Here is a 26846-nt window from a genome sequence, read left to right on the forward strand (position 1 = left end):
TAAATTCTCAACATAACTATTTGGAATTTTCAATAAATGGTGTATAAATTCTCAAACATACATATTTGGAATTCTCAATAAACCGTGTATAATTTCTCAACATAACTATTTGGAATTCTCAATAAATCGTCTATAATTTCTCAACATAACTATTTGGAATTCTCAATAATTGGCCTATACACATTTTCACACATTTTCAATATAGTTGTGACTAACAAAATAATATCAACACAACATTGAAACAATATCAAATCATGCACTTCTTAATATTTTATAGATGAGTTCCGATACTTCTTAATACTAACAAAAGGTACATACGCGTAACATGTCCAAAATGATATAGGTAATGCCATTAGTATTTCTACATACAAAATATTCAATGGCGGCATAGTTATAGAAGAAGTTAAGCTAACATATAATCCTCCAAATCTCCTACTGTTTTTCCCTAGTTACAATAACTGCTTTCACTTCAATTTTGCAGCAGTCTTCTGCTTATCAATTAAACGTTCCAACATATTGACAAAGTATTTTGTTGTCCTCTTTATTTTCAATATTTTTGTCTCCTCATCGTCTTTATCCTTCTTCGGCTTTTCTTTCTTCGACTTTTGTTTTCCTGCCTTCTCCTCTTTTTTACTGTCTTCTCTCCGCCTTTTGGATTTTCGGTTTCTTGTGAAGAATCATCAACAACTCTATTTTCCTTGTGTGTTTCTTCATTTTCTGTTTCTGTTCCCTTTTCCAAAGAATCTCCTTCAGCTTCATTTTCCTTTTTTTTTATCTTCATATTTCTATTTTATTGCTTTTGCTTTTTTAATTTTTTCAGCAGAAGACCTTAAGTTCTCATTGTTGTCTAAGTTATCTTCATCTTCCTGTGGTCTAGATCTTTTTCATGTAGCTGTATTTTTGGTAAACATAAACCATGATAATTAATTTAGAAACAAACTTATGTAAAGTACTACAATCATTCTAGCAGGTTGTTGAATTCACAAATATCAACATATATATAAGACATCATCAACATATAGTTAACACATCATCAACATTTAGCTAACTCAATATCAATGTTGTATTAGATATAGAAAACAAAAGTTGCACCGTGTGTAATTGGTAACAAATTTGGTAAACGCAAACCATGATAATTAGTTTCTCAAGAAACTTATATCAAGTACCACAATGATTCTAACCGACTGTTGAATTCACAAATATCAACCTATAGCTAACACATTATCAACATTTATGTAACACAATATTAACATTTGATCTAGATATGATAAAGTGTAGCAAACAAAAACTACAGTATGTAATTAGTTATCAACATATAACTAACACATTATCCATATATATGTAAGACATTCTCAATATATGGCTAACACAACATTTTGTAGATATAGCAAACTTATAAATAATATGATAAAGGTGCATTGTGTGTAATTAGTTATCAACTTATAATTTGACAAACTAATATCAACAGAAGTTCAAGCTTTCTGAAATTGAAGATTCATCTTCCTCGTAATAGTTGAATTAGAAATCAATCCAACAAAAGTCAACATAGAAATTTAAGATTCATCTTCCTTATAAGCTTGTTAATAATTAAAGATTCCATTTACGTAGTTTTACAAACTTAACAACAAAACACGTATTGAAGCCTTTTAAACATATATTATCAAAAACTAAACCCGAATTCTTTGTTGAGATTAGAAATCATAAACTAAAACTGAAAAATACCTTTCGATGCATCCTCTGCAGAATCACTTCCGATTGAATTCCTTGAACTCATATCGAAGTCATTTTCTGCATAATTAATGTATTACTTTCGTTTTTCTTGAGATTTTATCAAGTTCAAAACAAATTTCGAAGATTAAATTTAAAACATACAATCAATACCGTCGATTTTTCCAAATCTCTAAATCTGCCCTGCGTCGAACTTTTCACCGGAGAAGATGGAGTGATTTGGAGCTTTTTCGTTAGAGAAGATGGAGAAATTTGCAGCCTTTTCAAAGTAGGAGATGGACAGAAATGAATTGTTTGTTTTGATCGGCAAGAGAGGAATTTGCTGTGGTGGGTGAAGAAGTTTGAATACGGTGAGAACAAAAATTAAATCCCTAGCAGTTTAACGTGAATTGACCATTGTACTCTTTTGTTGAAATCTTTGTTTATGGTTGTTGATAATTTTTATATTGAATCTCAGTCTTTCATCTCAAGATCTAAGGGTTTAGATTCAGTCTCATTTTGGGATTATTATGCTGAAAGCATTAGAAGAGGATCCCCTTGAATTAATGTTGGAATTTCTTTTAAATACAAGGTGAAAAACGAGTTAGCTATAACTTGATCAGTAATAAAATAAGACGGTCCAGTTTATAAAGCCCAACTAATAGAAAATTAATAGGAAATTAAACTCCAGTTCTCTGCAAGAAGCATGCCGTTATCGGATGGGTGTTGAGGATGGGGTTGAATGTGCGGAGACTATGGGGTCGGCAGTCGATGGAGGGCGTCTCGCGGCGATTCTCCGCGGCTTGCGGTGAGGTCGGCCGATCCCGCCCGATCCCACCTAGATCCGCCGATGATTACCAATGATCTAAGGTCATGCACTACTCAATAAAAAGGAATTTGAAAAAGTATTTTATTTTTATCAATAAAATTAAGTAATTTACCCTTAATTCACAAAAAAAGATAAATATTAAGTAATTATTTTTATAACCTTTTTTAGTTAACCAAGGAGATGATCTTAATTAACCAAGGAGATGATCTTAATTAACTGAGCGTCACTCAACTACAATCTTCATGTAGTGCCATTGAGTCGTTGAAGTCAACATGGATAAATAAATGAGCGACTTCAGTTCAAACCGCAATGAACCGCACCGTAGAAAATGCAGTAAACACCCAATAAATATCCAACACGTACGAAATGCTGAATCGACGTCACGCGTCATCTGTTGTAAGGTGTTCCAGTTTTTTATCTCATCACACCAAACACACACACTCCCGAACATATTTGCAGAAATTCGTCGTCTCTTCATTCGTGATAGGTGCGATCTGCCGTTGGAGATAGATGGCGGAAGATAAGTATAACCGGAAGAATCCCGCGGTGAAGAGGATTTTGCAGGAGGTGAAGGAAATGCAATCAAATCCTTCTGAAGATTTCGTCAGCCTTCCACTCGAGGTATTGAATTCCCCCTATTGAGGATTTATTGTGTTCATTTCATATTTGATTCGTTGAAAATTTACATCATGTATCCAGCTAGATTCTTTTCGTGGAGATGACTATTTTGTTTTATTTACTTCGCTTTTAATTTTTGTTAGGAAAATATCCATCGAAAAAATAATACTATTCGATTCAATGATCCCCCGTGAATTTCCGATGTCATCTCCAGCTAATTTCTCTCTGAGAATTACAATGTATTGCGATTCTGAATGTGTCGCATTGATGAATTCTGTATAAGAATTATCCAATGGATAATTTATGGAGTAAAATTTATCGGTGAATTTTCCAATACGTTTTTACGGCTTAGAGATATTTATTAGACTTCGATGTGAATTCATTCATCAATTTCCTTTTACCTATTGATGATTCCTCGCTGCGAATATAACTTAATTTGATAAATGAAGTATACATTGTTTTAGGTCAGGAACAAGTGATTTGGTAAATTATAAGTCTCTTTTGATGGCGTTATGAATACTTCTTCTAATCAATAGTTCATGATGCTGTGTTCAAAACTTGGTTGCTTGGCTATTTTGTTGTTCCAACTTTTGAAGTAATCCCCCATGTTTTTTTTTTTTGCCAGGAGAATATATTTGAATGGCAATTTGCTATTAGGGGGCCAAGAGACTCGGAGTTTGAGGGAGGAATATATCACGGAAGAATTCAGTTGCCTTCCGAGTACCCTTTTAAGCCACCTTCGTTTATGTTGTTGACGGTATTGGATCGATCATATGCTCAAGCAGCACACTTGAAGCTAATAATCTTCTGCTGCAGGGAACAACTTCTTTATGTATATTGTCTGACATCTTTTAATTTCTTTTCCAGCCAAATGGTCGATTCGAAACTCAGACCAAGATATGCTTGAGCATTTCAAATCATCACCCTGAGCACTGGCAACCATCCTGGAGTGGTATGTCATGATTAAGATTTTTGGTGGTAGTTTAGAACTTCAGCTTGTGCATGAATTTATGTAGCCAGGTAGTGAAGCCCAGTTATTGAAATTTGAAAGCATCTTCTGACTGTAGCTTAGCAAGTTTATGTTGTGCTATCAGATTTGAACCAGGATATTTGAATGCACAATTGTGTAAACTAGTCAAATTCAAATTATTTAGTTCATGGAGCATTTATCTATTTGTGAAATATGTGATATTTTTTTGGGACTTTTGTTGTGAGTTACAACTTCATATATTTGACGCATAAAGACATAGTACTATCTTTCATGATGGTAAATTTATCAATTTGCAGATATTCACCGTCTATATTGACTATTGATTATATATATGGAACTTCTGTTTGAATCTCTTGCAGTTCGTACTGCATTGGTAGCACTTATTGCGTTTATGCCTACCAGCCCAAATGGGGCCTTGGGATCCTTAGATTACCCAAAGGAAGAGAGGCGAGCTCTTGCAACTAAATCTCGCGAGTCAGCTCCTAGATTCGGGTCTCCAGAACGACAAAAGCTGATTGATGAGGTATACTTGCCCTAATCCATGTTGTTATATTTGTTCCATCATACATCTCTAACTCAATGCTACGTACCTCAGATTCATGAATATATGCTGAGCAAAGCCCAATCGCTGCCACAGAGCAACGTGAATTCTGAAGCACAACAAATAGACAGCAAAGAAATTCAGCAGATTCCCCAAGACATTGTTGAGGAAACTACAGAAGCCCCTTCCCACCCATCTGAAGAGAATGGAATCGTTGAAGAACCCAATGAAACTCCTTCTGAGGAAAATGTTGCCCAGTCTTCAAGGCCAGTTCCTACCGTGCCCACAACTAGTGAGCAAGTGTTGCATAAGCCGGAAAATAGGGTTCATAAACCAGCAGACGACCGTCTGTTCACACTGGCTGCTTTCGGGCTTACTATAGCTATAATAGCTCTCCTGTTGAAGAAGTTCTTGAAAGCTTATGGACATGGGGCCGTCTTCATGGATGAGTCGTAAATTCCAGGTAAATATATGATGGACATTCTTCGTGGTGCACATAGTTGGTGGCTTGGTGCATAAGCTGAAAGAGGAGGGAAGGGTGGCTTGGTGCATAAGCTGAAAGAGGAGGGAAGGGATCGTAAATTCTTAGTTTTATAGATGAGAACATTTGTAGCTCTGATTCAACTACGAGTGCTTCAATCTTAATTTAGTGTGCATTTGTATAGTTTATAAACTATTTGTAGAAGTTGAACAATCTCATTTGATTTAAAGTGGGTTTTCTCCATATGCCTAGTGTTGCGTCTTGTTCTGATTGCTTAACACAGATCTTCACCCTACAATAATTAGTTACGTATTTTGATTAATTATGACTATTTGAAGACAACTTAGAAAAGTACTTGTGATTTGCTTGAAATAAAATGTAAATGTAATACTATAATTATATATAATAAAATGTAAATTAAGCTAATGTGAATATCTATAACAAAAATCAAATGAAACTCTAGACTTTAATCTTTTTTCAAAACGAGAGAAACTCAGAAAAGTATTTGGAAAAAGGTTCCAAGTCTACACACGTCTATTACTGAAATGTCGACTTAAATCAACTAAAACACCCTTCTCCCCGTTGCGAGAGAATTCGGAATAAGGGATCAATTCCGCTGACCTTTCGAAATGAGGGATTAATTTCGCTGGCCTTTTATAATTTGGAATCGTGGCATGCGTAATTTTCAGAATAAGGGATTTCTAATTTTTTCCAATTTTTTCTATTCTATTTTAATATTATTTTCCTCCAATCATTTATCAATTGCCTAAATCACCCCTCTCAAATATTTTACTCCTAATTTCTACAAAATCACCGACACAGTTTCCTGCCATGTACAAACACGGCCAGCAAAATAAATGCTTCAGCTGGAAACGAATCCTTGGCTGGATCACCTTTCTCATCCTCTTCACCCTCCCCATCTCCATCCCCTCCCCCTCCGCCCTCGACCGCCGCGGCTCCCCTGCCGACGCCACCTGATACAACTCCACCCACGACTGATGTAACCACCCAAAACCAGACTACCACTCATCGCTCCAACCGCTCCACTCGCACACCATCATATTTGAAGGATTATGTTTGAAGTAGTTTCTGTCAATTATGCATATTAGTGGGTAGTTCTCTTGTTTAGTAGTAGTTGGTAGTTTCCCAGTATGTTTCTATAAATTAGTTTATGTAACTTTAATAGAGGACATCAGAAAACTTTCCAGTCAAGTGCATATTCCTTTCCTTTAGCTTTCTTCCAAACTTTGATTATTACGGTGCTCAGCAATTGGAGTAAGTAGTTGCTCAAAATACTACTTTTGCTTATAACACCACCCACCTCGGCGCCGCCACCTACACCTACACCATCTGGGCCGTCAACTGCCAGATGAGGACGTGATAAGGGAGATGGAGTGGACGGAGAGGGGGGTGATTAAGGTCGGTGATTTTGTAGAAATTAGGAGTAAAATATTTGAGATGGGTGATTTAGGTCATTGATAAATGATTGGAGGGAAATAATATTAAAATAGAATAGAAAAAAGAGAAAAAATTAGAAATTCCTTATTCTGAAAAATACGTATGCCACGATCCCAAATTACGAAAGGCCAGCGAAATTAATCCTTCATTTCGAAAGGTCAGCGGAATTGATCCCTTATTCCGAATTCTCTCGTTCCGGAATCTCTCACACTGTATTTACTTGCCACATTTTCTGAAATTGAATCCAGAGCAAAATCAATCTCATCAAACACTGATATCTTGCCATGGAAGATCCCTCCATTGTGATTCCCCATCTCCCAAACGATGTGATCATCGAAATTCTCACGAGGCTACCAGTAAAACCCCTCTTGAAATTCAAACGCGTCTGCAAATCATGGCGAGCCCTAATTTCCAGCACACAAATCGTCGCAGCCCACCTCGAATTCACAAAATCAGCTCGAAATCTCACTACCCACAGACTCATTTTGAAGTATCGAGGTAATACTATGAAGCAATGTTCAGTTAATTCCATACTGCACCAATCTGTTCCCGAAGCATTCGATTTGAGCTGCTCACTCCTATCTGAGAGACATCAATTTTGGGTGGTGGGTTCTTGCAATGGTTTAGTTTTCCTGTTGATAGACAAAAAAGAAATGATTTTGTGGAACCCATCCACGGGAATTTGCAAAAAACTGCCAGATTTCGGCGTGGAAATAAACGTTGGTCACAATTATACTTATGGCTTAGGTTATGATAAATCGAGTGATGATTATAAAGTGGTGGGGTTTTTCAATGGCAATAGGGATTTGTCTGAGGTGATGATGCAAGTTTATAGTTTGAAGAATGATAAGTGGAAGAGGATCGAGAATTTTAAGGGGCGTTGGTCGTTGGATGGTACAGCGACATTTGCTAATGGGAAGCTATATTGGATTGCTTATCAAGGTTATGAGTTGAAACCCTGTTTGGATATTTTGTCCGTTGATTTGGAGACGGAGGAGTATGAGATACTGCAAATGCCGAGCTATGTGAAGAGAGGCTATTACTCGAGGTTGGGAGGAGCGTGGGAGGGGTCGTTGCACGTGCTGTGCAGCCATATGGAGAGTGCGGATGTGTGGATCATGGACGTGGGAGGAGGGGATTGGACGAAGGTGGCTACAATTCCCTATATTAATGATCTCTTGAAGAATACTTGTAAGAGTGCATCGTATGTGCTTAAGGATGGTCAGGTCCTGTTGCTTTGTGGTTCGACTTCTGTGATATTTGATGCAGAGGATTGCTCGTTTAGGTATCCGGAGGTTAGGGACTCGGGTGAACTCCTTCGAGTCAGTGCTTATCTGGAAAGTTTATGAAGCTGATCATTAGTTTATGATTCTTCTTTAGTATGTCGGATTAGCATGATATTAACATGTAGTATGATGTAGAATTTGCTCTAATTTTTTTAAGGATAATGCTATGCAGCCACATTATGACCATCCACATAAGGGTATAATAATACTAAACACTATTAAAATATTAAAAAAAACTAAACCTAGTTGTTAGTGCATAAGTATTTTACAGGATAGCCCTTTCCTTTAAAAACTCTATATTTTGCATCAAATAATAATGTTAATAATAATAATAGTGGTATTAACAACGTTAATTACTACTACTACGTACTACTATTATTATTATTAAATTATATCACACCTTCAAAATCTTATTAGTTTATAAAATATCATATGATTATTATAATTTTATATTTTGAATATTATTAAATAGATATATTAGTATGTTACTCCTATATGTTATATGAATATAGTTTTGTAAAGTAGGATAGTCATACTAATTATTCCCTCCGTCCATTAAAAATAGATCATACTCCGTATTTACCATTTTGAAATGTTCTTTAAAAATAGACTAATTTTATTTTAATCCGTCCCATAAAAATATGGACATTTCCATTTATGGAAAGTTATCTCTATTTATTATCCATATACATCAAGTTATTTACAAATTATATCACTATTAAAATACTAACAATAATGGGTCTCACTGTTCACTAACACTATTAAACTACCATTCTCTTCTCTCTTACTTTACAAATTTTATTTTAATTCTCGTGTCATATCATATAACCATATTATGAGACGGATGGAGTAATTTCTGGGGGTGGGGTGAGTATTATTTACTATATTAAGGTATAACATGTTTAAACTGTATTATAAATACTATAATGTTGTTAATCGACAGAATTTAAAAAAATTTCAACTCATATATGGGATGTCGATTAATATTTAGTATTGATTCTAAACACGAGGTATAACTTAAAGCTACAGCATACACCACAAATTAACTTATTATAATTATTGTTAAACACACATGGTTTAAAAATTAAATTTTAATATTAAGAATATTGAATGTAAATTCAAAACTAAATTCACATTATGAATAAATAAATAAAAGTACATCAAATTAAAACAATTAAAACATAAATACATATACAGCGATACATAAAAATAAAATTAAACAATAAATAATATAAAAATAGTGCAATTTTATGATCAATAAGTAATTCAATTACTAAATGAGTTTAACTTAATCATAGATAAATATAAATATTAATATCAAAACACAGGAACTTGGATTATGATAGTTCAGTTTGATATCATAAGATATTATGTATAGTAGTATATTAGTATTATATGTATTTATTTATTATATTATGATATTATGATGTACTGCGTCATTGTATTTTATTAATAAATTTTAAAAATAATGCATGTTAAGACTAAATGAAATCCCAAATTTACAATTGAATTTAAGATCAATAGAATCATTAGTCGAATTTGAGATAGATTGGATATTTCACCTAATGAAATACCAAATTGCTCAATTAAATATAAAAAATTGCTCAATTAAATATAAAATCAAATTATATTTTCAATTACTAAACTGAATTTAAGATTAAACAATTGAATTTAATATTAAATTTAACTTTGCAATCATTCCGTCGAAATTAAGATAAACTAAAACTTCCAATTATTTAATTAAATTGAATAACAATTGAATGAAATTTACTATTACGAACTAAAATACAGACTAAATTACAAACTTATAAGATTAAAGTGGAATATCAATTTTCCATCAAAATAAAAAATAATAAATTAAAAAATTAATAAAAAGTAAGCAAATAGTATTCATTTTCAATTAAATATATTAGTGATATTACTTTTAATTGGAAATGCCTTACGATTTCATTATTCGGTTTCCACTGCCTTATGTAAATTAAGTCACCTTAAAGGACAAATACTACGACTAAAATGATAAAATCTGAGAAACTAAGAGAAGAATAATTAATATGGAGTGTATATAGAAAGCTAAGTAAATGTTTCAGAATGATTTAAGGCGAAGGGTAAAATAGTATAAATATTTTGATACTTTCTAAGTGCATTAAATTTGATTGTAAAATCTGATTATGGCCAGCCATAATGTGGCCATTTAGCACCACTCTTTTTTTTATGATAGTATGGTATACATATATATCCATATAGTATTATTTACACATTCATGTGCTTCTTTCTTGATTTTGTGCATTCAGATTTCTATTTCTATGGTCTGCCCAATTGTGTTGAATATATTGTTGCTAGTATATTACTATATCACACACATTTTGCTGCTTGTTAAAGTTCAAGAACTTAACAAGGGTGATTTACTGATTTCTACACGAAGAAGAATTCTAAGAATGTTTCATCCTATTATTGCTTAGCTAACTATAGTTTGAGATCTTTATCAAAGATTCAAAGTTGTGCATTGTTTTTCAAACTATAATAAATGCCCATAAAAGCCAAAAGAGATGTGTAAAACAAACCTGCAGCACTGCCGGCTCCACTGGCTCCGGACCCCACAACAACCCCGGACTGTGACATCCTCAACAACACAACCAAAGAACTCACAAAGAACTCAAGCACCAAATGCTGCAAAACACAGTGTGTGGTGTCAACTAAGATGGAAGATATAATGTGTATAGGATGAATGATGAGGGAGAAACGATGTCTTCTTATAGACTTTCTTTGCCGCAAACCAACGGGAGGGGAATTCAAATAATTCGTTTTTTCCAAAGTAGCGCGTAATTGAGTGGGAAGGGTAGTACATGTATTTAGGATAAAGAATAGGGACAAATAAGTCTTCATGACCTGTGAACCCATGTTTCGTGTAGGACAATTAGGTATCACTAAACACACGGTTTTGCTTACAGGTTTGTGAGGTTTGTGGGCCCATCCAGATACAAATAAGTCAACAATTGTTTCTGCATTAGACAATTGTGATGAAGCGAACGAGCCCTTAATGACATATTTTGAAGGTGTTAATTTACAACCAACTAAAATATGGTCTATTTATTGCAATATTTTAAAAGTAGTGTTAAAATTGTGAAGAGAGAGAAATTAAGCACACACATCAATCAACAACTAATTCCGAAATCTAACACTCCCCTATTCTCGAATTCAATTATTTAAAAGTTTAAAACCATGACATATGCCACATGAAAATTCAAGAGTACACAATCATGGTTTGGTTTATTAGAAATGAGTCGGTCATTCCCTTAAAAGGCTTGAGTCAGAATCAAATTGATGCGTAACAAAGTTAAGAGATTTTAACACACCCTTGCATATATCATGTCATGTATGGGCCGAAATGAACATCAAACTTATACACGTTAGGTACACAAGACAAGAGATAAGAGATTTATCATCGATGTGAGCCGGAATGGACTTTCTCTCGTGCAATAAACAAAGAGATCCATCATTGACTTGGATCCGCTCTAATATCATGACTATTAGAAATAGTCACACAATCCCTTAAAAGGCCTCGTGAAGAAAATAGTTATCCACGCTTATATAGATGAAAGAGTGAACTACAAAAATGGTCTTTGGACTATGGGACTATAGCTATAATAGCTCTCCTGTTGAAGAAGTTGTTAAAAGCTAATGCACATGGGGCTGTCTTCATGGATGAGTCGTAAATTTCAGGTAAATATATGATGGGCATTCTTCGTGGTGCACATAGTGGGTGCATAAGCTGAAGGAGGAGGGAAGGGGGTCGTAAATTCTTAAGTTTTATACTCCCTCCGTTTCTTTATAGTTGAGGCGTAAATTAAAGTACTGAGATTATCTATAACAAAAACCAATGAAACTATAGACTTTATTCTTTTTCCAAAATGAGAGAAAAGTACTACTCCATATGGCAAAAGGTTCCAAGTCTACGCACGTCTGGCAAAAGGTTCCAAGTCTACGCACGTCTGTCACTGAAAATTCAAAGTGTTCTCCAATCAAAAACTGGATGATCCTTTCACTTTATTTACTTACCACTCAATTTTCTGAAATTGAATCCAGAGCAGAATCAATCTTATCAAACACACTGAAATCTTGCCATGGAAGATCCCTCCATTGTGATTCCCAAACTCCCAAACGACGTGATCATCGACATTCTCACGAGGCTACCAGTAAAACCCCTCTTGAAATTCAAATGCGTCTGCAAATCATGGCGAGCCCTAATTTCCAGCACACAATTCGTCGCAGCCCACCTCGAATTCACAAAATCAGCTCGAAATCTCACCACCCGCAGACTCATTTTGAAGTATCGAGGTAATAATATGAAGCAATGTTCAGTTAATTCCATACTGCACCAATCTGTTCCCGAAGCATTCGATTTGAGTTGCTCACTCCTATCTGAGAGAGATCGAGTTTGGGTGGTGGGTTCTTGCAATGGCTTAGTTTGCCTGTTGATTGATAAAAAAGAAATGATTTTGTGGAACCCATCCACGGGAATTTGCAAAAAGCTTCCAGATTTGGGCGTGGAAATAAACGTTGATGACTATTTTACCTATGGTTTAGGTTATGATAAGTCCAGTGATGATTATAAAGTGGTAGGGTTTTTCAATACTAATAGGGATTTATCTGAGGTGATGGTGCAAGTTTATAGCTTGAAGAATGATAAGTGGAAGAGGATTGAGAATTTCAAGGGGCGTTGGTCGATGGATGGTACAGCTACGTTTGCTAATGGGAAGCTCCATTGGATTGCTAATCAAGGTCATGAGTTGGAATCCGGTTGGGATATTTTGTCCGTTGATTTGGAGATGGAGGAGCATGGGATACTGCAAATGCCGAGCTATGTGAAGAGTGGCTATTACTCGAGGTTGGGAGGAGCGTGGGAGGGGTCGTTGCACGTGCTGTGCTGCCATATGGAGAGCGCGGATGTGTGGATCATGGACAAGGGAGGGGAGGATTGGACGAAGGTGGCTACAATTCCCTATATTGATGATTTCTTGAAGAGTACTTATAAGAGTGCATCGTATGTGCTTAAGGATGGTCAGGTCCTGTTGCTTTGTGGTTTGAAATTTGTGATATTTGATGCTGAGGATTGCTCGTTTAGGTATCCGGAGATTAGGGAGTTGGGTGACCTCGTTGGAGTCGGTGCTTATCTTGAAAGTTTAGTCTCACCGGTGGGATGATGGTGGTAGATGTTGTTTGTGGTAGGCGATTGCATTGCTGGAACGTTATAATTCCGTGTTGTTGTGATTGTAATTTACTACGGTATATAGCAAAATGGCATTCTCTCATCAGTATTCTGTGAAGTCTCTTTTATATCTTTTGGTTCTGTATGTGTAGTATATTATTGTAATGTATGCACAATAATTGATGGAGATATTGTTTGCTAGTATATTCTACACATTTTGCTGCTTAAATAAAGGGTCAAGAATGGTGATTTACTGACAATTGAGAGGAGAATTCCCAAGTAAAGTTAGATATTTGCAATGGAGAGTGACGATTCGCCTCCTTCCATGGAGACTATGCCACCGTTCCACTTCTGTATCTCTGCAATCACCGAACTTCTCATTTTTTCTCTCTGCATAATCTCTCACGAGATTCAAATAACTCGCCAAATCATGGTGGGCTGCTGTATAAATCCGTTTTACACATTCAAGTTCAAACTTAACAAGGGTGATTTACACATTCATTTTGTTGGCTTGTAAGGAAGCTTAAGCAAATGGCCTTCTCTCAGACCAGTAATCTTGGTATGAAGCTGATCATTCTTCTTTAGTATGTCGGATTAGCATGTTATTAATATGTATAGTATGATGTAGAATACTGTGGTTTGCTCTAATTTCAATTACGAAATTCTATGTACATATATATCCATATGTTATTTACACATTCATGTATAAATAATATTGTTGCTAGTATATTATATCACACACATTTTGCTGCTTAACAAAGGTGATTTACTGATTTCTACACGAAGAAGAATTCTAATAATGTTTCATGCTATTCTTGCTTAGCTAACTATAGTTTGATATCTTTATCAAAGATCAAAGTTATGCATTGTTTTTAAAAAGAAAAATAGAAAATCTTCCACTTTAATAAATGTTTGCTAGCTAATATTTCAAGCTAGTCATTAGAGCATCTCCAATGGTCGGCTAGCGACCGGCTAGCCGATTCGCGGCGCTGGCCGATCGGCTAGCCGAACCATTGGAGGCGGCCAGCGGGAAATCGGCCAGCGGGTCGGCGTGGGCTGGCCGCCATTGTGGCGGCCCGATCGGCCGGCGCCGAATTTTGTTTTTCTTTTTTTTTTTAAACCTATATAAACGCGATTTTAGTTTCATTTTCATTTGCACCACTTGTTTTAACGAGTTTTCTCTCTCTCTAACTTTTTGTTCAAGAGCATCATCGAGCGATGGATCACAACAACGAGTCCCGATCCCGGCGACGAGTGGATCCCGAACTCCCACGGTACTGTGGGATCTGGATGGGGCCGAATGGGGCGGGCGAGATGGGCCCCCGAGTTCCCGTCCCTTGGGGAGCGGTTGATGGGGATGATGGTCGGTGCACCGGGGGGGGATGCGGGGGAACCGGGGGGGGGTATGTCGGAAGTATGCCGTGGGGGATGCTTACGAAGCGGGGAGAGACGAGGAGGCCAAGAGGGAGCGGCGGGGCGTGTGGCAGGGGTGGGAGGGTATGCCGAATCTTATGAGAGAGATGATGGGGATGATGTGGCGGGGATGGATGCAGCACGGTATGCGAGGGGTCGCAGGGAGGGACACGGTATATCGTCCCTCGCTTGATTTTGACGGCTTCGTCTCACACGTCGACCCGGTGAGAGACGCAGTTCACTGGCGATGACCTTTTGTCATTGCATGGCGGATCCCACGACCTCCCCGGATGCTTGAGGAGTTTCCATCCCCTCTTTCAGTTGCTGGTCGCTCTCGCCCGGTTGGACAAAAGTGGGCGCAACGGGCTGCGAGGGGAGATCCCCCCTATCGCCCCATGAGGTCCAGTCCTCCGCCCTCCCACCCGCCCCACTCGAGTACACTCTCCATTCGCGTAACCATACGCGGGATCAGATGTACAAGGTCTTCCAAGATTGGAGGACCGCCACTGACCCCACGGAGAAGATGTTTCTTCACTCGATGCTCGAGAGCATGCGGGTTGATTTGGAAATCGCGAGGGCACGGCTAGCGGGTTCCGACGTGGGCTCAGATACCACGGGTGGCGGCGGCAGCGGCGGCGGCGACGGCAGGACGGCGACGAGGAGTAGAGAGTGGCGGGGCCCGTGTGTGGAAGCCCTTTTTTTAAAAAAAAAATCATGTATTTTTTTTAAATCTTTGTACTTTTTTTTGAATGAAATGAATTAATTTTCCCGTATATGTGTCGTAAATTTAATTCCGTAATTTAATCGTAATTTTAATTCCGTAAATGTAGTATTTTTTGAATTATTTTTTTGTGGCTGGCCTATGGCTAGCCTAAATCTGATGTGACAGGTGTATTTTTAGTGCTGCTGACATGACAGAGAGAGAGAATGGCTGGTCTATTACTAGCCTATTTAGCATTGGAGATGCTCTCATGTTATCTGAAATTTTCAACTCAGTAGGTTACTACTTAAAAGGATCATTTAACTTGTGGGATTATTTAGTGGATTTAAGGATCATTTAACTTATGGGATTATTTAGTGGAAAATAGTGGAATTTATATGGCCTTCACCTTTCGGTTTCACATTAATATATACATAGCTCAATCATACTCCATGAAGCATCTTACATCAACCTTTATTGACCGTAAATACTCCGACTATGTAGCAACAAATTGGCTATGTATCAACCATTTATGATCCCGTTTTAATACAAAAACTCTTAATGACATATTTTAAAGGTGTTAATTTACCACCAACTAAAATATGGTCTATTTATTGCAATATTTTAAAAGTAAGTGTTAAAATTGTGAAAGGAGAGAAATTAAGCTCACACATCAATCAACAACTAATTCCTAAATCTAACACCCTATTCTCGAATTCGATTATTTAAAAGTTTAAAACCATGACTCATGACACATGACACATGAAATTTCAAGAGTATGTAATCTTGGTTGGTTTATTAGAAATGGGTTAGTATTCCCTTAAAAGGCTTCAATCATTCATGAGTCAGAATCATTATCAAATTAATTTGTAACAAAGTTAAGCTTTAACACGCCCTTGCATGTGTCATGTGTGGACCAAAATGAACATCGAATTTCCACACACTAGGTAGACAAGACAAGAGACAAGAGATTTATCATCGATATGAGCCGAAATGAACATCAGACCACAGAGATCCATCACCGACTTGGATCCGCTCTAATATCATGAGTATTAGAAATGAATCACACAATCCTTTAAAAGGCGTCATAAAGGAAATAGATATCCACAGATGAAATATGATCTTTCCCTAAGTCAGATGTATAAATTTTAACATAGTTTGATGCTATCGATAAATCCTGAGATATACTAGCATCTAATATTTGATTAAAATCAAAATAAAGCATACAATGCCTCATCTATATGTTGACTAACGTTTAACATTCATAATGATATTATAATTATGAATATATCATTTTAGCACACACATTATGATCAAATTCCAATACGTTTTGTTTGTAATTTAATTTGTGACCATAATTTGACTTTCTCGTAATTATAATCAGTTAAGAGCTACTGATTAATTATATCAACTATAATCCATATGGACCAGTAGATAATTAGTCCTTGTGTAGTGGACGTCTTGTGAGTTGTACTAAATTTGAGACGTCTTCAGAATCGAGCTATCTTCGACACATTTATAAATAAATAAATCGACTATTAATAAAAAAAGTATTATAGCCTATCCAAGTAGGTGAGCTGATTTTAATATAAGTTGGCCTCTACAAAGGAGGCACATTGACTTAGGTACATTAATTACACAATCGGAAAATCCTATGCATGTTGCTATTAGTTAATAATAAATCTACAGATGCACTAATTTGACCGCAACTTAGATTTGTAGTATACTTTAGGAGTTTAATCGGTTTAGGGTGTTAAATAAAGCTTGTTCAAAAAATATAGTATTTCTTATTATTTTTAGTGGTTTGATTGGACAATATAGGTTCTTATTCTCAATTTGTGATAGGTTTGATAATCGACTTTAACTTTATAGGTTTGATAATCGACTTTAGTATAATGGAGTTTTAAGGCATATGCAGATATTATTGTAACCTTCACCTCAGTTTAAATATCTGCTGTTGAAAATGTCTGTGAGTGAAAAATTAGATAAAATAAAGTGTATTTGGAAATCGACTTTAGTGTATTCACTGGCGGATCAAGTGACTATTTTTCGTGCTGATTTGTAGACACTTCTAAGGATGAGATAACTGCCCAAGGATTTGATTTTTTTTGGGTCATTTAGAAACATGTTTTTTAATTTGTGCCCAAAATTATACTATTATTCATTTTTATTTTATATACTCCCTATACAAATAAACTTTCTTACAAATATACATAAATCAAATGGATCTTTCACGCACTCGATTAAGTAAACAATGTGTATTTGATAAAATTTGATGTAATTAATATGACTTGAGTTCATGACTATTAGCGAGGTAGGCACTATAATTTCCAAGTGTACTTTCCTAATTTCAGCATAGCAAACAATTAATGATCACACCTTGCAGGTGTAATTATTTTCCTAAGGATGTTAAATAAATGTACCTACATTATTGTAGGTACAACACATATTTTATTACTGAGCAAATCATTGAGATTACAAGGCAAAAAGGAGCATGTCAAATTTACAAGGCAAATCATACATGCTAAATGTAGAAATTAAATAAATATCGCCCAATTATAATAGGCGATGCAACATGTTGTCCGGGCCTATTATTTCTGTCTAGTTTAATTTAATAACCAATTATGTTTAATTTGAGATTAAAAAATTTAGATACTCCGTAAAACAATTTAATATTATTTGAATATCGATTAATTTTAGATATGATTAATATTTAAAATAGAATTAAAATATTTTAATTCATATTTTTAAATTACCAATGTCATGAGTTTAACCGAAATTTATACTACTAAGTTAAATTAAATAAATAAGATAAGTATATTTATCATAAATTCGGGTCAGAAGTCACTATGGGTCAAATTTGACCTATTTTTTAAAAGTAACTCAATAAATTGGCTAAATATGTCTAATGAAGCTTTATGCAAAATGCCTTTTCAGAAAAACTAAAACTGAATTTTAATCAGATAAATTTTAAAAAGAACGTACTATAGTATTGATAAAAGTATATGGCATATTAATGAAAAGTGGCTCACAAGAGCTGATTAGGCATCAACGGATGAATCACACAAAAGAAGAATATTATTTTAATCACGCACTATTTTTGTTTTTATAATATAATATTTTGAATTTTAATTATATAATTTTTAAATTTTCAACAATTAATTTTAACTTTATAAATATTACTACCATTTAAATAAATATTTAAAATTAGAGATAAATGAAAAATGTAGCATCAAAAAGATAAATGACGTAACCATAAATAATAGAGATTTGATTGAATTTTTTTTTTGGCTGGCATTGTTGATAAATGCTGAATTTATATAGTAGTAATAGTTCCTAACTCGGTCATGTAAAAGAAAAATGTAAAAGCTGAGTAGACTTTATATGCCTAATCAATGTTGTTACATAGTTGACCAAGAAGTAAAATGTGTACACTATGAAATAAAATGGTTTGGTCAAATTTATAAGTATTAGCAACACTATTTGGAGTATTTAATTTTGAATTATGTATGTTTTCTTTTCCGACTTGCAACTTTTTTCCTATGATTCTCGTATGGTTTCAAACTACAATTCTTGACCAAATTTATAACTATTGATACTGAAAAAGTGGAAGATAAAAATAATTTTCTATCTTTGAGTCAAATTCGGAGATCTATATAGTCCATTTGTGTATACAATTGCATTCATTTCTTAATAAAAAAAACTCCATTAGAATTTTCCTTTTTTTTCAGTACTCGATAATTACTTAGAAATTTGCCACTCTTTACAAAACATTACTCTGATGAGATCATGGGATAGTTTGTTTTCATCGATCCTTTAATTAATAAAGTTAATTATATCTTAAATTTTACTTTACGTTCGGTTTTTTCTTGTTCATATATTTTTCTATTGACAATTGCATTCAATTCCTTGCGAGGCCATGTCAAATATATCTGTTTGAAGGTCAATTATGTCAGCCTACTTATAAGTCCGCACCTATTTTTTGGATTTTAGTTTTATGTCATATTTATAAACATAACATTTAATGATAGTGATTGGTGGGTGTACATTAATATGTTAATGGTTATACATGTGATTTTATATATGATGAAGCTTTATATAAATAGAAATATTATTTTAAAAACATACAAAAAATAAATGGCTTCCCGTCTAAAATGTGTCGAAAAAACAATTCTAACAAAGCAAACACGCAAGACATTAGTATGTTAGAAAAAATAGAATTGCAATTTTTATGAGTATTTAAGTTTATGAGATTATTAATTTGTGGTGTTGATGAGACAATTAATTAGATTTCTGAAAATTTACGATCTTGTTAATTTATTTAATTTATTAAGCATTAAATTATTATAGTGGTGAGATTATTAATTTTAAGTGGTTTACTGTATTCATTGTGGTTTTGTAACTTACCTTCCAACCAAAGTGATTGAATTAAGACAAATATGCCCTTCAACTTTGGTGTACAACCACTTACACGAGTGCACCAATCAAGAAGATAAAATGACTTTTGTACCCTCAACAAATAAAAAGCAAAATATAATAAAACATCAATTAGAATCACATAAGACTATATTTTTTTTAGAACTGAGTGAAGAAGAGTCCACAACGTATAATAAACAAATCAAATGTGACATAAAAAATTGGCAAATATACATGCTTGCAATTAGCCTAGGGTATCCAATTGAGTGAGTTTGTGAATTTCTTTTTAAAAGTTTAATCATATCATAATTTTTAGTTAAAATTTTTATACTCATCAATTCATCATACGATATGATTCATATCCCCAACTAATTAGTTAAAAATTTAGAGTAGAGATATTTTATCAACTAAGTTAGACTTTTCCATTATCCCATCACATTGCATCATTATACTTAATTAGTGTGATTAAATTTATAAGAAAAATAAAGAAAATAATAAATCCAATTTATTAAAAAAAATAGTATGAGCTCGAGGGTATTTTAGTAGTTACCTAAATTTGGAATCCTTATTTAACTCGTGAATTTATAATTCTATTTCCAACCCCCATGCAAGTCAAGCCCACCACTAAATCCACCTAACTTTTCCAACTTTCCCACTCTTACAAGCATTCAATTTTTGAAAATAAGAATACAATAAATAAATACTCTTAATATAGTAGATTAAACAACTAAGCACTTGAGCAACTACCCACCAGCACATGTGTACATTGAAGTTTATTACACGATACAAGTCAATTTGAGGTTTGCAATAATATAAAATAAAAAAACGTTAAAATCATCGATTTGAACATTTAAGCTCAAATTAATACTAATTCAATAATTTTTGGAAAATAAATATACCAACTCGATTCATAAATCCATGTGTGAATAAGAAATTGGCTTGCTATTTGCTAACTTCCAAATTCACATGGCGGCCAGTTAATGAAAATTTTAATTTGGAAAATAAACATTGATTTTTTAGATCCAAATCAAATAAAATTATTATTTTATTCAACTGTTGATAGCACACCTTCTATTAACAAACTAACAACCCACTCTTCATTCCCTATATCTATATATAAATATGTATGCATAGTCACTACAATCCAGCCACCTCCTACTCCTCTCCTACGCAGTAACAGATTAGATTTTACTACTGAATCTTCGTCGTAGGCTTTGGAGTTTGATTTGACTGATAAGGTAGCTGCATTTTCTCGATTTCATTTTTTTGGATTTGGATTTGGTGGAGTTTTGTGATTTATGCCGTTTGTGTTTGTTTTTCGGATCTTACAGATCTGTTTTTATTATATTGCGTTATTTTTTATGCTGATTTGTGATTCCTGTTAATGTCCTTTGTGGATAGATGAGGTTTGAATAATCGGATCTCTGTTTGATTTTTTAAGTATTCTTTGTTGATGTTTTCGAGGAAATCTGTGTTGAATTGTATTTATAGTGTGATTTGAGCTGATGCTTTTACTCAAGCTGTTTGTGGTGAATCCAGTGGATCGTATGTGTAATTGTATTGGTTTATTGATTTCATAGTAGTGTTTATGCCGTTGAAGGTCGAGAATGTGTGAATTCAGTAATGATCTGAGTTGTGTCTGTGAAAGTTTGGGTGGAGAGAATTAGGAATGCATTGAATTTGTTCGAGAATGTGCTAGGATACAAGGATCAGAACAATAAAGAAGACTTATGTAGTTAGGGAGTGATCTGCTTGAAAATCGATGTTTCTCTAGTTGGAAATGATGATCATCGTATTAAAGTAGTGTTGGTATTCAAAATAGTGTTCTAGATTTGCTTGCTTGGGGATTTGCAATTGTTTATGGGAATTTTGTCCCATGTTTTATACATGATTGTGATCATGAAAGTAGTGTGTAGATTATTATACCTTGATCTGTTTAGTAGTAGGACTGGTATGAAAAATGCATGTTGATGCTGCAAATTTGGCATGTTTAACCATATGATAAGATAAAAAACTGAAACCTCGAAGCTGTTTCTTCTTTTATAAAATTCACTAGAAGGGGTTATATAACAAAAGGTTAGGGAATAGCTGTATATCTTTTGCTTCTCATCACTTGGGAGGAAATTGCTGTGCATCTTTGGTAGCGATTGGTATGGAAATTGTAGCTTGTATTCTGATGTTGTAGTTGCATGCAGGAGGTGTTTTGTCAACACCATGGCGACAGGACAGCTTTTCTCAAAAACCACTCAAGCATTGTTTTATAATTACAAGCAACTGCCGATTCAGCGGATGCTTGATTTTGATTTCCTTTGCGGTAAAAAATTAACTGAACCATTCTATGTCAGCTGCTTTTGAGATAAGATTGTGTTCTTAAATTAACAAATAATTTCTCATTTTTTGCGAGTTCAGGCAGGGAAACACCATCTGTTGCAGGAATTATAAATCCTGGTTCTGAGGGATTTCAGAAACTATTTTTTGGTCAAGAGGAAATTGCGATTCCAGTCCATTCTGCGTAAGTTTTACATTATTTTATGCAGTTTTTGCATTCATCACTGCCTTGGTTTTAGATGTTAAAGCGGCCAACCTAGGATTTGTATCTGATGCAATATAACAGGCATAGAGATATAATGCTCATGTTTTCAGTTTGTATGGATATAAAAGCCATAGAGCTTTACTTTTGATTTATTAATGATTGCCATTTAAACATCTTTATATAAATAACTGCATGTATATATTTTAGTATGGCACCATTCTCTTGATGGGATAGTTAGATAGATAAAACCAATCAGATACCTTCTTTCTACCTACTTCCACATGATTACATTTTAGATGTAAATTGGTTTTATATACTTGAAAATGACTAACTGGATATCAATATATAAAAAAGTACTAAATATTTACACGTGACAGTTCCAACTCTGTTCTGCTGTAAGATTGAGCTCCCTCAACCCCCCAACCCAAGGAAAACAAAATAAAATTGGAGATTATCTATGCTGTAGAGAAGGCCCTCTTGGCACTATTTAAGGTTTTTACATGTATCTGCAGAAACTGCCTTCCCTTAATAATGAAAATGAGGAGAGCTCCTATTATATGAATAATTTAAAAATAGTAATAATCATCTGCATTATTGCTCTCCCTTTTTTTATCCCCCCTCTCATCAAATCGCAAGACATGAGATTGAATTTTCTCCTCTGTTGCAGTATCGAAGCCGCTTGTGCTGCGCATCCGACAGCTGATGTTTTCATTAACTTTGCATCATTCAGAAGGTTTGTCTTGCCTAAGTCAAAAAAAAAAGTGAGATTTTCTGCTTATTTTATCTTTCTCATAACTGTACTTTTCATCTTGCAGTGCTGCAGCTTCATCTATGGCTGCTCTCAAGCAGCCAACAATCAAAGTTGTGGCCATTATAGCTGAAGGTGTCCCTGAGTCTGACGCCAAGCAGTTGATTGCCTATGCCAAAGCAAACAACAAGGTAAACTATTTTGATGTCTTCCGGAGCTTATCATTTGAACTCTATTTCATTTCTTTATTTTGAGCAGTATGAAATATATATTAATTGCAAACATGAACTTGGTTAGGTTGTCATTGGTCCAGCAACAGTCGGAGGTATTCAAGCTGGTGCATTTAAGATCGGTGATACTGCTGGGACAATTGATAATATTATACAGTGCAAACTGTACAGACCGGGGTCTGTTGGCTTCGTATCAAAATCTGTGGGTGACCATTGCTTAGCCTCCTTTTGCTATCATTCATATACTTTCCATCTGAAGTACAAAGATATATCTTGCGTATATAGCGAACTAGTTTAAAGCCTAAGTTATTATCAACTAATTACTTGATTGAATGTTGAATCTCTTAGGCATACTCTCCTGTTACATCTGAATTTAAGTATCTGCGATGATAGCATGTTTCATGATATTCACTGCAGCATCTAACTTTTATATCTGAACTACAGGGTGGTATGTCTAATGAATTATACAACACAATTGCTCGTGTCACGGACGGGATATATGAAGGTTGGACATTTTTCTCTACCATATTCTAATCCCATTTAGTTGCCTCTGTTGAGTAAAATAGTCTAAATCCATGTGGATAATGACTCGATAGGTATTGCAATTGGAGGAGATGTGTTTCCTGGCTCAACACTTTCTGATCATGTCTTGCGATTCAACAACATTCCTCAGGTATTTAACACCCACACCCTGCTGCAGTTGTTTTCTTATTGTCTTGTAGTTACTCTTGAAGTAAAATTCATAAACAAACTCAGTTTTGCTAAGTTTCTTTTGGGAATCGGTATGGTCTGAAAGATGCAGAATATGTGTTTTAAATTGGCAGTCACTTTATTTGAAGTGGTCTCATCTTTATACTCAGATTTAATTTTGGTTTATTGAACAAAACTAGGTTAAAATGATAGTCGTTCTCGGGGAGCTTGGTGGACGTGATGAATATTCCCTAGTTGAGGCCCTTAAACAGGGGAAAATCAATAAACCCGTCGTTGCGTGGGTCAGTGGAACTTGTGCTACACTCTTCAAGTCAGAAGTACAATTCGGTCATGCGGTAAGCATTAACCTTAAGTTCTTGCTTGTAGAGCCATGCTTTAGAGCATTCTACGACATGGACTATATATCTCAGATTCTGTTATTATTTGTAATCAGGGGGCAAAGAGCGGTGGAGAGATGGAATCTGCACAGGCCAAGAATGAAGCACTCAGAGAAGCTGGAGCTGTTGTTCCCACTTCTTTTGAGGCATTTGAAGGTGCAATCAAGGAAGCATTCGAGAAATTGGTATGTACTTGGTAATTTCATAATGCTGGAGCTAGATTTTACTCTCCTTTCTATTCGGCATGTGGCTTAAATGATTGGTTCTTTATATTAGGCTGAGGCTGGAAAGATTTCCCAAGTAAAGGAGGTAAAACCCCCTCAAATACCGGAGGATCTTAGCAGTGCCATTAAGAGTGGAAAAGTTCGAGCTCCAACACATATTATTTCGACAATCTCTGATGATAGAGGTACGAGAGTGTTCTCTAGTGTGTACATGCTATATTACTGATATCTATTTGAGTGACTAAACTCGACTGTTTCAAATGGCAGGTGAAGAGCCAATGTATGCTGGTGTCCCTATGTCATCCATTGTTGAACAAGGATTAGGTGTTGGTGATGTCATCTCTTTGTTGTGGTTCAAACGAAGCCTCCCACGTTACTGCACACGCTTTATTGAGGTATTCTTTACTATCTTTTGTGCTGACCTGACAATCATGGCAATCAATCCCAAGAGGGGGGTTGTTTTCCTTTTCATTTGTTGTTTGAACTTTACACGTCGACTAATATACGGTTTCATGCCAGATTTGTGTCATGCTTTGTGCTGACCATGGTCCCTGCGTCTCTGGTGCTCACAATACCATTGTTACAGCCAGAGCTGGAAAAGACCTCGTTTCCAGTCTTGTCTCAGGTAGGTTGCAGATCTATCATTGCTCAGTGCTCACATAACAAAAGAAAAACAGTCCTGTCAAAACAGCTAGGCTTTTGAGGTTTAATCTCATGGTCAATGAGTAATCTTTCGTTGCAAAACAGGTTTATTGACAATTGGACCACGATTTGGTGGTGCTATTGATGATGCTGCTCGTTACTTCAAGGATGCTTATGACAAGGTGAGTTTCCACACAAGTGACAAAAACAATAAGCTTCTCCTGTGTTGTGTTTTAAGTGAGCTATTTACCTTCTCTTCCCCGACCTTTCTTGGATATGAAGCATGTTGACATGGTTTCTCCTCTCAGGGTCTTACTCCTTATGAGTTTGTCGAAAGCATGAAAAAGAAGGGTATTCGCGTTCCTGGCATTGGGCACAGGTAACATTAACAACATCCTCTATTTCTCAGTTCTGTTTTCGTGTCTAAGTTTTACTGTACTTTTTTTGAACTGGAATATCAATTACGTTTCCTTAATTCCAACAGAATCAAGAGGGGTGACAACAGAGATAAGAGAGTCGAGTTACTTCAACTGTTTGCACGCACCAACTTTCCATCTGTGAAATACATGGAATATGCAGTTGAAGTCGAAACCTACACCCTTTCAAAGGCAAACAACCTAGTCCTCAACGTCGATGGTGCCATTGGTTCCCTATTCTTGGACCTTCTTGCTGGTAGTGGCATGTTCACAAAGCAAGAAATTGATGAGATTGTTGGCATTGGCTACCTCAATGGCCTCTTCGTGCTGGCTCGTTCCATAGGTCTCATTGGGTGAGTTTTACTTCTCCATTTTTAGGAACTCTTGTCTAGAGCTATCAAACCCAGCTCAGTCCAGCCTGAGCCCGTGGGGCCAAAGGTAGAATCTGGACCGGGCTGATAAAAATCTGCCGGATTTAACAGAAGCATGGCATAGCCCGACCTAAAAGTCGGGCGTTTTCGGACCAAATGATATGTTTTGGACTTTCCCTATTCTGAGCCATACTAAAAAATGTGGCCTAGTCCGTCTCAAGATCAGGTCGGTCTTTCGGGCCAGACCAGTTCTGATATGAGACTGTTTTCAGGTCATGATCCAGAATTCCAGATCAAATATAACAAAACACCATAAAATTACAAAAATCCCATTGATTATGAGCTTAGCTTTAGTTTTTGACTGCATTTCATCTTCTTCAAGCTGCAACACAACAATATTCATCTGATCATTCCGTTTTTCTCTGAATCTCAGGCACACTTTTGACCAGAAGCGACTGAAACAGCCTCTCTACCGTCACCCATGGGAAGATGTGCTCTACACCAAGTAAACATACATTTCAATGCCTGCCTAGCAATGGCATTATTGTTCAAAGTTTTCCTGTTGTCAATTCATTGTGTCGTTTTTTCGGTTTTCGTGCTGGCCAAAATTTGCCATGGAGAAACTCCTTCACATCAGAATGTGCCGTAGGGAGGATACTCGCCTTTATCGGGACGTTCTTGTGCTGTAGTCATTAAGAAAATCTAATAGAAAATCATAATCTCAGTTGTGCTACTAGTTTTGATGTATCTTAACTTGGGAGTGTCTGCTCTCTCCACATTGCTATTGTTGTCACTCTTTAATAATACAATAACATCTTTGTTGGTATGATATTCTCCTATATATTCAATCTTGTCTTGTATTGATTTTACAAATTCTAGGAGGTTATGATTATATAGACATAAATTACTTTCAGAATCATGTCTTTCAACAAACTTTTTCAAGATACA

At 35.3% G+C, this 26846-nt stretch overlaps 3 protein-coding genes, 1 long non-coding RNA gene and 1 pseudogene across 6 annotated transcripts; 4 read left to right on the forward strand and 1 right to left on the reverse strand.

Annotated features, from left to right (window-relative positions):
- Positions 1 to 247: 247 nt before the first annotated feature.
- LOC125191962 lies at positions 248 to 2038 on the reverse strand. Of its 2 annotated transcripts, none has more exons than XR_007171282.1 (3): positions 1882 to 2038; positions 1723 to 1788; positions 248 to 892 (listed from the first exon to the last, which is right to left on the reverse strand). It is a non-coding gene; the product is annotated as an uncharacterized LOC125191962 (long non-coding RNA). The 2 variants fall into 2 exon arrangements; XR_007171281.1 differs by having other exon boundaries at positions 1873 to 2038.
- Positions 2039 to 2908: 870 nt separating this feature from the next.
- On the forward strand, positions 2909 to 5412 carry LOC125192543 (ubiquitin-conjugating enzyme E2 32). 2 transcript variants are annotated; one of them, XR_007171425.1, is made up of 6 exons: positions 2909 to 3157; positions 3780 to 3911; positions 4022 to 4106; positions 4505 to 4668; positions 4741 to 5197; positions 5233 to 5412. XR_007171425.1 is itself a non-coding variant. In XM_048090151.1 (5 exons), exons 1-5 carry the CDS (start codon positions 3047 to 3049, stop codon positions 5140 to 5142), a joined length of 894 nt encoding a protein of 297 aa, XP_047946108.1. In that variant the 5' UTR covers positions 2910 to 3046; the 3' UTR covers positions 5143 to 5412. The 2 variants fall into 2 exon arrangements, 1 of the variants encoding a protein (XP_047946108.1); XM_048090151.1 differs by having other exon boundaries at positions 2910 to 3157; positions 4741 to 5412.
- Positions 5413 to 6845: 1433 nt separating this feature from the next.
- LOC125193449 (F-box/kelch-repeat protein At3g23880-like) lies at positions 6846 to 8074 on the forward strand. The gene is made up of 2 exons (XM_048091238.1): positions 6846 to 7816; positions 7911 to 8074. The coding sequence occupies exons 1-2, from the start codon at positions 6910 to 6912 to the stop codon at positions 7985 to 7987; spliced, it is 984 nt and encodes a 327-aa protein (XP_047947195.1). The 5' UTR covers positions 6846 to 6909; the 3' UTR covers positions 7988 to 8074.
- A 3808-nt stretch (positions 8075 to 11882) lies between these two features.
- LOC125193115 lies at positions 11883 to 13321 on the forward strand (annotated as a pseudogene).
- Positions 13322 to 20747: 7426 nt separating this feature from the next.
- Positions 20748 to 26724, forward strand: LOC125196308 (ATP-citrate synthase beta chain protein 2-like). Its single transcript, XM_048094765.1, has 17 exons — positions 20748 to 20884; positions 21842 to 21960; positions 22056 to 22158; positions 22847 to 22912; positions 22995 to 23118; positions 23225 to 23359; positions 23602 to 23662; positions 23754 to 23830; positions 24048 to 24203; positions 24302 to 24430; positions 24522 to 24654; positions 24737 to 24864; positions 24989 to 25094; positions 25217 to 25293; positions 25420 to 25490; positions 25596 to 25880; positions 26332 to 26724. The coding sequence occupies exons 2-17, from the start codon at positions 21861 to 21863 to the stop codon at positions 26405 to 26407; spliced, it is 1827 nt and encodes a 608-aa protein (XP_047950722.1). The 5' UTR covers positions 20748 to 20884; positions 21842 to 21860; the 3' UTR covers positions 26408 to 26724.
- The last annotated feature ends 122 nt before the right edge of the window (positions 26725 to 26846 follow it).

Source organism: Salvia hispanica, chromosome 6, assembly GCF_023119035.1.
Source record: "Salvia hispanica cultivar TCC Black 2014 chromosome 6, UniMelb_Shisp_WGS_1.0, whole genome shotgun sequence".
NCBI classification, from domain to species: Eukaryota; Viridiplantae; Streptophyta; class Magnoliopsida; order Lamiales; family Lamiaceae; genus Salvia; species Salvia hispanica.

Excerpts from the sequence above, each read along its gene's own strand:
- LOC125193449 (XM_048091238.1), top strand. The coding sequence starts at position 6,910 with ATGGAAGATCCCTCCATTGTGATTCCCCATCTCCCAAACGATGTGATC. Across the intron at positions 7,817-7,910 it reads TGATCTCTTGAAGAATACTT|GTATCCGGAGGTTAGGGACT; the intron begins GTAAGAGTGCAT and ends TTGCTCGTTTAG.
- LOC125196308 (XM_048094765.1), top strand. The coding sequence starts at position 21,861 with ATGGCGACAGGACAGCTTTTCTCAAAAACCACTCAAGCATTGTTTTAT. Across the intron at positions 22,913-22,994 it reads AACTTTGCATCATTCAGAAG|TGCTGCAGCTTCATCTATGG; the intron begins GTTTGTCTTGCC and ends TTCATCTTGCAG. Across the intron at positions 23,360-23,601 it reads TTGGCTTCGTATCAAAATCT|GGTGGTATGTCTAATGAATT; the intron begins GTGGGTGACCAT and ends TCTGAACTACAG.
- LOC125192543 (XM_048090151.1), top strand. The coding sequence starts at position 3,047 with ATGGCGGAAGATAAGTATAACCGGAAGAATCCCGCGGTGAAGAGGATT. Across the intron at positions 3,912-4,021 it reads CTTCGTTTATGTTGTTGACG|CCAAATGGTCGATTCGAAAC; the intron begins GTATTGGATCGA and ends TTTCTTTTCCAG. Across the intron at positions 4,107-4,504 it reads CTGGCAACCATCCTGGAGTG|TTCGTACTGCATTGGTAGCA; the intron begins GTATGTCATGAT and ends AATCTCTTGCAG.